General features: G+C 43.3%; 1 protein-coding gene across 2 annotated transcripts in view; it reads left to right on the forward strand.

Moving 5' to 3' along the window:
• LOC141113455 (protein-glutamine gamma-glutamyltransferase E-like) overlaps positions 1-12,551 on the forward strand; it is an 82,427-nt gene that overhangs the window by 13,429 nt on the left and 56,447 nt on the right. For both annotated transcript variants that reach the window (XM_073606554.1, XM_073606555.1), the window contains exons 2-4: positions 618-806; positions 3,682-3,894; positions 10,769-10,887. In XM_073606554.1, coding sequence (XP_073462655.1) covers positions 618-806; positions 3,682-3,894; positions 10,769-10,887 — 521 coding nt within the window. The remainder of the gene's footprint in view (positions 1-617; positions 807-3,681; positions 3,895-10,768; positions 10,888-12,551) is intronic.

A 12,551-nucleotide genomic window follows, 5' to 3' on the forward strand; every position in this document is an offset into this window, starting at 1 on the left:
CTGTTCGTGTGTACACGGCATTAGATGTGATGGCTGCATTAGTTTTCTTTTTTAGGCTTTTTCCCCCCTTTAATTTCACCTGGTGATCTGGCCAGTAAGTCTGTTATTTTTCAACTGAACAAGCTGTCTTGCACATACAGCGGTTAGAAGGGCGGCCTACATGATTGTCTTTTATTTATTCATGTAAAACTTTATCCCAAGAAAGAAAAAAAAATGTTGCTGTAACTGCTTAAAAAGCGTGAGCCAGTGTATTTAATTTGCCAGTGTATTTAAATCCGCGAGTACATCAAGCAATTCCCTCCCCCCAGACTGACAATGCTGCAGTTGAAAGGTGTCTCTGTTGCTCCTTCATCCAGAGTGTAGGCACCCTGATACAGAAGGTGTGTTACTGGCAGGATCACCAAGTGAAAACAAAGGGAAGAAAGCCTAAAAAAAAAGAAAACTGATGCAGTCACCACATTTTAACATACCTAATGATTTATCATCTCTGTGAAATTTCTCTGACTTCATATTTGAAATTACTAGTACTGAAACCAAATAAAGATGTTATTTTAATATAACACCTGTACAAGCAATTTTATTCAAGTTTATGTAACAGTATAATCTCTTATCCACAGGTCTGCAATTGACCAACTATGACCTACAGGTCCAATCTAATAAATCCAAACACAACAGTGACTCTTACATGGGCAATGACCTGGTAGTACGTCGTGGACAGGAATTTACCATAACATTGCAATTCAATGCACCTGTGAAAGCTGGAGACCAGCTACAGTTCACTGCAAGTCTTGTTCCCACAACAGGAGGTAAAATTAATGGCATTTTACATTGAAATTGAATGTATAGGGTGGTTTTGTAGCAGTTCGCTTCTGTTTCAATTTTGTATTATGAATAAGAAATATTTATCTAATTAATATCTAGAGTACTATTACATGCATTTCAGCTTGCCTTGTTTTTAAGTGGAACTTTACTGTACCGAATCAGTGAGGGTTAAAATGCTGGTAAAATTTTTATTGTTGCTGGTACTTTTATTGGGGAAATGTCCCTTACTTCTTATCTTTAACACATAAATGCAATCTCCCATTTAAAAAAAAATAACACAAAACCAAATGTATTATCCATGTGTATTGGATCTCTGCACTACTTGGCATGTTTCTGTAGTCTCTGGGCAAAAACATAGCCATGGCGTTGAAGGTTAGATCTATAGGTTCACTGCACTGGAGTGATCCTGATCTTTGGCACCAAGAACTATGGAAAGACTCAGAGTAATACAGAGATCATATAGGCCATTCTTAGTGCAAATAACTGGTTAAAGCTTCTTGCCCATGCACGGTCCTCTAGACTATGGGTTCCTACATTTTTATGATTACAGACCCTTCAAAGGGATTTGCCAAAAATGTCCCCATACACCCTGTGTCGGACTGTCAAAATCATTACCATCCCCAGTCCTTTTAGGTATCACTCTGCAAGGTTGGACATAAAAACTGTGCAGCAATCCTCAGGGACTTAGTTGCCCATATGTACTAATTGTGGATCAGATCAGGGCCCGGACAAGGGGTGGGCAGGAGGGGGGCAGCTGCCCTGGGCACTGTGGTATCATGTGAGGTGGGGGGCACCACAAGGAGATAGGGGGAGGGGATTTGTGTTGGGTGAGGAAGTTTAGGGGGGCAGCATGGGGTAAGAAATGTTATAGGAGGGGAGGTGCGCTAGGAAAGGTGATTTGGGGGAATTTGGTTGGGAGGGGGAAGAGGATTTGTGCTAGGAGGGGGGATTTGGTGTGTTTGTGCTAGAAGAGGTGATAAGGTAGAGGGGTGAGGGGATTTATTATAAGAGGGGAATTTTTTTAGGGGAGGGGGGGATTTGTGCCAGTAGGGCTGATTGGTTGGGTATTTGTGATAGGAGGGGAAATTTAGGAAGGTGGATTATTTGTGCTAGGAGTCGAATTTGTGCTGGAAGGGGGGATTTGGAGAAGGGTCAAAGAATGTATACTTGGGGGGAAATTTGAGGATTTGTGCTAAGAGGAGTGATTTTTTTCAGGGGGGGGAGTGATGGGGGGATTTGGGAAGAGAGAGTATTTGAGCTGCAAGGGGGATGGGGGGGCAAAGATTTGTTCTGGGGGGGGATTTCAGTAGTGGATGGATGTCCTCAGCTGATTGGTGCTCACTTTTTTTGGGGGGGGTTGCTAGCACATAATGCTCATACATCTTGGGGGGCGGGGGGCAGTTTGCCACGTGTGCCCTGGGCTCTATATGGCCTTGTTCCGCCACTGGCGAGTCAGATGGATGGGACTCCATTCTCACGTAGACCTGGACACAGCTCAGTTCAGTGTAGGTGTAAATGAATATACAGTGATAGTACTCCTTTTACGTTAATATTTACTATCAAAACTCCCCTTAATTATAGGGATATTACTATCAACAGTTATTCATATAAATACTAACAAAAATATATACATACAAAATATGCATATTTATTAGGGCCATAAAAATGTTACCATTAAAATTTTAAAGTATAAATAGACCAGTCTGGACCATTAATGTTTAGTAAGGAGTGTAATAAGTTTTTAATTTCTTCATTCATACGACCATATAGGTATCAATGATACTCTTGGCACTACTTCAGAACATATGCAAATGTGTATGTTTTCATGCCACATGCAGGCGAAGATCTAATTTGTCCATCTAATTAGGTTCTTTCTCTTTAAGTGATGACTGTTCCCACATACATATGAATAATATAACCGGTATTTCTGGTACTGCTATTAAACACGTGCTACTTTAGTTGTAGCTCACATTATATGGGAAACAACAATTGCATTTCTCTATCAAGTAGATGTATTTATAGTTGTGTTATTATCCCGGAGAATGCAGCTTCCTATGGTGGCACACCGAGAAGAGGTGGAGCCAAGAGCACAATAGAATAAACATTCCCCATTAAACTAGCTATACATGGATCTAATTTTTGATCCATGTATGGGCACTGTGATTGTACAGAAGTCGCTCTACCAATCCAGTTCTTTACAACCACTCTGTCGGCTTTTTGGGCTCTAGCTGGCAGTGCTGTTCAGTGTATTCTAATAGCAGATAAGTCTTCCTGCTGTCAGGATACAATAGCTCAGCGAGAGGATTCCCCTATCCACCTTGAATATGTGGATGGGGGCAATGGGCTGTTTTTTTTTTTTTTTTTCAAATAAAATAAACTGACTCATGTATGGGGTGCCTTCACAGTGGACATTGCAGTCTAGAGCCAGCCTGATAGCTTTGAGAAGGGGGGGAGGGATAAGCAGGAACAGGGGAGTGCCTTGCAACCCCAGGCTATGGGGCTGTGTGAACATGACAATGAGGTTACTGTACTCCAATGGCCTCCACAGTCACCAGATCACAATACAATAGAGCACCATTAATGTGTAGCCAACAAATCTGCAGGAACTCAATGATGCTATCATGTCAATATGGACCAAAATCTCTGGTCCCTTGTTGAAGCTATGCCACGAAGAATTAAGGCAGTTCTGAAGGCCAAACCGGTACTAGCAAGGTGTACCTAATAAAGTAGTTGGTGAGTGTAGGTTCACTTGCAAGTCATTCCGTAAAAAATAACCCACTACTCCTTTAGGTATGCAAAATACTAAGACAACTGGTTGCATATTTATAATCCTATAACCCATAATTTCTACAATGACAGGTAACTCCGTCCTTGACAACACTTTCACTGATTCCCCATCACCTTCACCAAATCGCTGGGGAGCTCAAAGAGGCTCGAGTGGATCCAACTCTGTGAATATCACCATCTTCACCCCTAATGATGCAGTAATTGGACGATATGTTCTATACTTGTCGAGTGGAGTCGCCAGGCGTATTGGGGAGTTCTTTCTGATCTTTAACCCTTGGGCTTCAGGTAATAATCAACTATTTAAAATTTAACATCTGCTTAGTCCTGAAATAGTAATTAAAGCCAAACTATAGCATTTTTTCATTGTTTACTTTTTCATGTAAAAAAATAAAATCAAAGTGTATTTTAGGGCGAAAAAACATATGCAGCACATCTCTGCAATGCATTCACATTTCACATGGATTTACCCCCTTAAAGTGGTTGTAAACCCTAGAAAAAAAAAAAAAAAAAAACCCTGCAAGACAAAGGCATAATGAGCTAGTATCATAGCATACTAGCTCATTATGAATTACTTACCTGAGATCGAAGCACCTGCAACCATCCTTGTATCCCGCTCCGGTGGCCGACATCACTCCCGGAGTTACTTCTGGGTATAGCGGGCTCCGGCGCAGTGATTGGCCAGAGCCGCCATGGCGTCACTCCCACACATGCACGCGGGAGCTGCCGGTAACGGCACAGTCTAACTGAAGCAACGGCATGTACGTGACGTCGGCACGTGCAAATACAGGGGATATCTCCTAAACCGTGCAGGTTTAGGAGATATCCACTGTAGCTACAGGTAAACCAAATTATAGGCTTACCTGTAGCAAAAAGTGGTTGTAAAGGGTTTACAACCACTTTAAAGACCTTGTAATTACAGAAAAATACCTGTTCATCTGACGGAAATGCATTCAGCTCCCGATTTTCTGTTGTAGGTTGGAAACATACTGCCTTTACTGAACTGAAATTGCAAGGAATGGTGTCAACCTTGCCTAGCTTTCATTTACCTGAAATACAAAAGAACCAAGTTTAAGAAAGTGAACTAGGTAGAGCTAATAATAGTGTTTGAAATAACAAAGGCATAGGGAAAACGACACAGGACAGCTCTAAATTTCTGACATGATCAAAAGGTATTTTTTTGCACTTTTTGAATAATTTTAAAAAACTTGCTTATGATGTTATATTATAACCCTTTCATGACTAAGCCTATTTTTGAAATTTGGTGTTTACAAGTTAAAATCCGTATTTTTTGCTAGAAAATTACTTAGAACCCCCAAACATTATATATATTTTTTTAGAAGAGAATCTAGAGAATAAAATGGCGATTGTTGCAATATTTTTTATCACACGGTATTCGTGCAGCGGTGTTTTAAACGCAAATTTTTGGAAAAGAGACACTTTCATGAATTTTAAAAAATCCAAACAGTAAAGTTACCCCAATTTTTTTGTATAATGTGAAAGATGATGTTACGCCGAGTAAATAGATACCAAACATGTCACCCTTTATAATTGCACGCACTCGTGGAATGGCGACGAACTACGGTACCTATGAATTTCCATAGGCGACGCTTTTTTTTTTTTTGACGGTTACCAGGTTTGAGCTACAGAGGAGTTCTAGGGCTAGAATTATTGCTCTCGCTCTGACGATCGCGGCGATACCTCACATGTGTGGTTTGAACACCGTTTACATATGCGGGCGCGACTTCCGTATGCGTTTTCTTCGCTACGCGAGCTCGCGGGGACAGGGGCACTTTAAATTTTTTTTTTTTTTTATTTATTTTATTTATTTTTGTCCTTTTATAAATTGTGTTTAAAAATTTTTTTTTTTTTTTACTTTTATTGCTGTCACAAGCAATGTAAACATCCCTTGTGACAGTAATAGGTGGTGACAGGTACTCTTTATGGAGGGATGGGGGGTCTAAAAGACCCCCCATCCCTCCTTTACACTTCAAAGTATTCAGATCGCCGAAAACGGCGATTCTAAATACTGTGTACTTTTTTAAATTCGGCGCCATTAGCAGCCGAGTAAACGGGAAGTGACGTCATGACGTCGCTTCCGCGTTTACAACAAGAAGGCTGGAACGAAGCCGCTCACAGCTTCGTTCCAGCGCGCCCCCAGCCGCCGAAGATTCCCGATTGGACACCGGGCCTCCCGATCGCACGGGAGGCCTGGTAACAGCGGCGGGAGGCGGTGGGAGGGGGGGGATGTCCCCTCCCGCTCCTCCGGTATAACAACCGAGCGGCTTTTAGCCGCATCGGTTGTTATACTTGGGTAGCCGATCGCCCGCTGAAAACAACGGTACCGGGATGATGCCTGCAGCTGCGGGCATCATCCCGGTATAACCCCGGAAAGCCGAGTACGCATATGTGCGTACGGTCGATGGGAAGGGGTTAAAGACCAAAATGGAACAAATAAGTGTCCATAGTCAGAGTTTTCATATGTAGCACCCTCTAGTGCTAGAAATGTAAATAGTTTTTATAAATGTTTATAAATGTAGGTAAATTTATGCAGGCTTGGCTGGCAGCCAAGCCTGTCTGTTTTGTCCTGGGTTGGCAAAAATCCAGAGAGGGCTGGATGACTCACAGGTAGCATCACTTAGACCTCCGCCCTATTTCTAGAAGGTACTAGAACCTTCTGGAAAGGGGGAGGTAAGGTGGAGCTGCCTGGAGTGTTCTGTGGGACCTGACCAATCCCCAACTTGGATTGGCAGGGGGCAGGCCCCCTCAAATACTCAGGGTCAGCCCAGCTGGGGAGGAGTTGTTTGGGTGAAAACTGGAGATGGAGTGTTAGGCTGTTGTGTCCTTTGAGGGAGTTCCCCAGTCTGGGGGGGGGGGGGGGTTGACCTTGGGCCTGGGCTCGTGTGCGGACAGGGCCTTCCTAGAACCACGGAAGTGTCATGGTCAGGAGGCACTGTGAGCAAAGAGGACAGTGGGAGAACACTGCCAGGCAAGTCTCCAGGAGGAACAAGGAACAGCCAAGAGGGCTGACTCTGCTGATTCTTAACTCACTCCTGGGCAGAGTCTGTCTGACTGAAAACATAGACTTTCTGTAATTTTTAAGGAAGGATCAAGCTTTAGGTCTTATTCACACGGGCGTACATCCACAGGCATTACCAAGTGTACATCTTCGCCAGTCTGATGCAGGGAGCAGAATTCAGTCTGTGTACATACTAATATATTCATCGTACCCACACGAATATGCACAGCGGGATGCGCATGGAGGCCTGTACATGTCATTGATTTCAGCAGGCTGCCTGCACTCTCCTGCACAGAACACCTGTGCATCCCGGGTGGCTGAAAACAGCCCTTTGTGCAGGCGTACAGATCATTGCGCCCATGTGAATTAGGCCTTAAGGTATATGTAAACCATAATAATAAACTTTTCTTATTTGCTCCCTTTGGGAATAATTTAGTTATATTTGATTATTAAAAAAAAAAATGTTCAGAAAATTTGAGCTGGCCTGTGTCCTCTGCACTGTTCCCATGTTTTCTCAAAGAGGCCATTTAGCCCTCCTAGTAGAATATATAGCCTTTATGTTGCAGCAGACATCCCAAGTCTCCCGCTAGGAGCCAGAGTCTCCCACATTTTTTCTGCGGCTCTCTGACACCCGCAAGTGCATCACGATATCCCGGCCTCAGGGCCGATCCAGGGAGAGCTGCAGGGCCTCTGTCAGTCCCCCCTCTCTCTTAGCCCCTCTCTCTGAGCCCCACTCTCTCTCAGTCCCTCTCTCTCTCTCTCTCTCTCTCTCTCTCTCTCAGCCACCCTCTCTGCCAGTCCCCCCTATCTCTCTCTCAACAACCCTCTCTCTCTCAACCACCCTCTCTCAGCCTCCCTCTCTCTTAGCCACCCTCTCTGTCAGCCACCTTCTCTCTCAGCCACCCTCTCTGTCAGCCACCTTCTCTCTCAACCCCCCTCTCTCTGTCAGCCCCCCTCTCTCTCTCAGCCCCCATCTCTCTGTCAGTCGCCCCCCTCTCTCTCAGCCCCCCTCTCTCTCAGCCCCCCATCTCTCTGTCAGTCGCCCCCTCTCTCTTAGCCTCCCTCTCTCAGCCTTCCTCTGTCTCAGCCCCCCTCTCTCAGCCACCCTCTTTGTCAGCCCCCCCCCCTCAACCACCCTCTCTCAGCCTCCCTCTCATTCAGCCCCCCTCCCTCTCTCTCTCTAAGCCCCCCACTATCTCTCTCTCAGTTAGTTCCTTCTCTCAGCCCCTCTCTCACTCTCAGCCCCACTTCTCTCTCTCTCTCAGCCCCCCTATAAGTTTCAAGCAGAAACACTGCACATACTGACTCCTACAACCATGACCACTTCAAATCACTGAACTGGTCATGGTGGGTTTAGTGTCTCTTTAATATCTCTCAGAAGAAGTAAACCTGTGTATACTGATTCCATTTCATTTGATCATCCTTTAGTTGAGTTAAATTGCTGTGTGTGTGTGTGTGTGGGGGGGGGGGGGGGGCAGAGCGCCACCTCCCTGAAATTAGTTTGTCACCTCCCTGAACTAAGTTTTTGCAGGTTGGGATGTCTGTTGCAGAGATCTTATAATGAGAGTGGTTAGTGTTAGTTTAGCAAAAGACACTGTCAGCCAACAACTGGACTTAAGACCTGAGTGCACATCTGGATCAAAATGTATTTTTTGTACCTACAGGGTCTTTAAAGGTATAAAGCATGGGAAAACAGGCTTGTAGAGATGTACTGCATATGTTTTTTTCTGTTTTTGTTTTTTGACATACCTTTTAAGTACACTATTCACATACACAGCTCCCCTAAACTAAACTGCACTACACAACATATGAAAAGTGAACAGGTCACAGCAAAATAAAAGATCATGAAGATGAGTATTAGAGGGTGACTAAATACAAGTTAAAAAAAAATGTAAGAATTGAAGAATGCATAACAAATACATTACCTATAGGAATGTTAATAAGGTAAAGTTGCACTTTGAAGAGGCACTACAACCAAAGAAAAAGTTAACAGCATAGGCAAGTACTTTTATAACACTTATGCCCCGTACACACGGTCAGATTTTCCAACGGAAAATGTGTGATAGGACCTTGTTGTCGGAAATTCCGACCGTGTGTGGGCTCCATCACACATTTTCCATCGGAAATTTCCGACACACAAAGTTTGAGAGCTTGCTATAAAATTTTCCGACGACAAAATCCGTTGCTGGAAATTCCGATCGTGTGTACACAAATCCGACGCACAAAGTGCCACGCATGTTCAGAATAAATTAAGAGACAAAAGCTATTGGCTACTGCCCCGTTTATAGTCCCGACGTACGTGTTTTACGTCACCGCGTTCAGAACGATCGGATTTTTCGACAACTTTGTTTGACCGTGTGTGTGCAAGACAAGTTTGAGCCAACATCCGTCAGAAAAAATCCATGGATTTTGTTGTCGGAATGTCCGATCAATGTCCCACCGTGTGTACAGGGCATTACCCTTACTACCTGTATTGGAGCTGGCCTTTGCTGTTTTGCTGAGCTACAGACTCCAGTAGAATCTTTAGCATTCAGAAATGTTTTAAATATTGGATGCCTTTGGCTCTCTGCTACTGGCCGTGGCTCCCTCATCCCCTTCCTGTCCACAAAGTCACTAGTGTGTGTTTCTACAGAGCAAGGGATGTACTGACAGAGCAGGGCACTGTCATTGCTTCACGTGCATTTCTGATACTGAACATTAATGGGGCACTGCAGATTTTTAGTCATTTACCTTATCCCACCTGAACTTTTTAATTGCCACTCATTCACAGTGTCATCAATTTATTTCATTGCATTTGTATTTTAATTGTTGTTTTTTATTTGCTTTTATATTCAGGATTTCCCACTGTTGTAAACTGCAGGCCCCAGGAGGACAGGTGGTCTGCAATAGTTTAACAACAAGGGAAAACTATAGCACTTAATGATTAACCATCAGCAAGAACAAATATTCATTGCAAGCGCTGTTAATACTATTCTAATATTAATTAGTATACATCTAATGATTTTGTGTTTTAGGTTTCACCGCATAACGGCAGCTAAAAGTGCGTTAAATTTCACTTTATCCGTTTGAGCGCTAGGATCATAGTGTTTTTTAAGTTTTTTCACGTTATTTACATTGTGATATCTCTTTTAAAAAGGAAAGGATTGTTGTTACTTTTGACCAGCCCAGGCGAACAAACAATAAGGAGCAGCCCTACATGTCTCCACCATACCATACACCCTGATGCATTTCGTCTCGCCCACCAGGGCAATTCTTTCTTCTTTATATTTACTAGCCCTCTGGATTGGTATCAGGATAAGCCTGCACCCCATGTTCTGGGAAACAAGGATATACTTTTGCCTCTATATATATATAACAGGTCACTGGCGCTAACGCTAGATATACTTATCCTCACTAGCAGGGCTCTGCCCCTTCCCTGACAGTGGGCTTCACCTAAGCAACCCAGCAGGAGCTATATTTAATGCTTTATGAGTCCAAGGTGGCCACCTAAATCTCAGGAAAGCTTTGTGTCTAATGAGACTCTGGCTTTCCCAAGATGGTGCCCAGAGTCCATGGAAGAGGACACGTCCTGTGCCTGGCTCTTATCCAGGATCCAGTAGTGAACCACACTGGTCATGTAACCATTTTGGTTACCACAGAACCAGGAAGTGATTAAGTGGTCCTGAAATCACTGCATCACCACACCCTGCTAATCTGACTTGAGGTTATCAGCAGCTACACTAACACCCGCCAACACCAGTGTCTCTATAAACTCATCCTGATGATCTGTAAGAAGATAGAACAGTTACTCATATGTTGAGCCCCAGCTTTCTTTACTTGGGAATACATTAAAGATTAAGATTCCAGTCTGTGTGTCACAGTTTCTGCTCATGACATTAAATGGTTTGTCAACGTGCACTGTCATGTGTATCGGTCACAGAGAACTACCTATAAAGTCTCACATGCCATGTGCAGAATTTACTATGTACGAGTAATCCGCACATGTATGCTTTTACAGAAATTATGTATCCTGCTGTCACTCAGGATTTTTGGCAGGTACATTTTTTTGGAGCTGTGTAATACAATGTACGTACATGCCAAAGACAAGAAACAGACAGCTCAGACTTGTCTCGGTAACGCCCAATATTATTTTCTTCCTTATAGGTGATATGGTTTACTTGGCAGATCAAGCCCAAAGACAGGAGTATGTGTTGTCAGAATTTGGTCTTATCTTTGGTGGCGATGTCAGCTCTCCCGCTCAGTTTCCCTGGAACTATGGGCAGGTACTAACCGAAATTTTATTTATAATACACCCCATCTTGCATTTCCTGCATTTGTATAAACAATATAAGATCTTGTGTATATCAGCCTTTTCCAAATGTTTCAACTCAATGGAATCCTTGGAAAAAAAAAAAAAAAACAGGTCTCAGGGAACACATTTTCAGATTAATCAATTGGCAGTAATTGGGCAAATGCCCCTTACATTTTTAGTGGTAGATAGGAAAAATTCCCCTCTTCCAGCGGTGGTCAACTTGCTGCTGGCCCTGCCAAATCCCATTTGTCCTGGATCTTTGCAGGTACAATCACATGTGAGATAAGCAAGTCACAGTTTAACCCCTGGCTACCTCTTGAGGAACCTTAAGGTACCACTGGACCCTGGTGGAGATTGGCTAGTTTACATATTCTGAGCAGTGTATCTTGGATACAAATGTCACCATGTGTGGCTTGTTATGAATGTGATTCCAAAGGGGTGCAGCCCTTTGCACTGTACTTGTGTTGAAAAAAAAACACTACAAGTTTCTTAAAACTTACTTCAAATGTTGTTAAACCTACCCTCCACACTATGAAATGGCTACTCTAGCTGCATGTAATGAAAAGGTGGTCTTATTCAGATCTTAAATAATTCTCATAAATAGAACCTAATAAATGAATAGCAAGTTTATCTTGAAGTCAGCCCATGCTTTCCCATAGATTGCTACAGGCCCAGACTGGGACACATAATAGGCCAGGGCATTTTATACTGAGCAGCACCACGAGAGGTGACACACTGCAGCAGGAGTATTACACTGCAGATGTAAAGGGGAACGCTGATGTAAGGTGGTCTCTTGTCATCAGAGCACCCCCTTACATCACAGTCTACAGAGTTCCCCTTTACATCACAGTTCACAGAGTTCCCCTTTACATCATAGTCCACAGAGTTCCCCTTTACATCATAGTCCACAAAGTTCCCCTTTACATCATAGTCCACAGAGTTCCCCTTTACATCATAGTCCACAGAATTCCCCTTTACATCATAGTCCACAGAGTTCCCCTTTACATCATAATCCACAGAGTTCCCCTTTACATCATAGTCCACAGAGTTCCCCTTTACATCCTAGTCCACAGAATTCCTCCTTGCAATGTAAGGGGGAACCCTGTGAATTCTGATATAAAGGAGGACTCTGTGCACTCTGATTTAAGGGGGGACACTGGGATCTCTGATGTGTGGGGAGACTCTGGTGACCAGACCCCCCCTCACTAGGGATGGACCGAACACCCCCCGGTTAGGTTCGCACCAGAACATACCAAACAGGCAAAAAAATCGGCAGAACACACGAACACCGTTAAAGTTTATGGGACATGAACATGAATAATCAAAAGTGCTAATTTTAAAGACTTATATGCAAGTTATTGTCATAAAAAGTGTTTGGGGACCTGGGTCCTGCCCCAGGGGACATGTATCAATGCAAAAAAAAGTTTTAAAAATGGCTGTTTTTTGGGAGCAGTGATTTTAATAATGCTTAGTGAAACAATAAAAGTGAAATATTCCTTTAAATTTCGTACCTGGGGGGTGTCTATAGCATGTCTGTAAAGTGGTGCATTTTTCCCGTGTTTAGCACAGTCCAAGAGCAAACTGACATTTCTAAAGGAAAAAAAGTCATTTAAAAGTACTCGCGGCTATAATGAA

Source organism: Aquarana catesbeiana, linkage group LG12, assembly GCF_042186555.1.
Source record: "Aquarana catesbeiana isolate 2022-GZ linkage group LG12, ASM4218655v1, whole genome shotgun sequence".
Classification (NCBI taxonomy): Eukaryota; Metazoa; Chordata; class Amphibia; order Anura; family Ranidae; genus Aquarana; species Aquarana catesbeiana.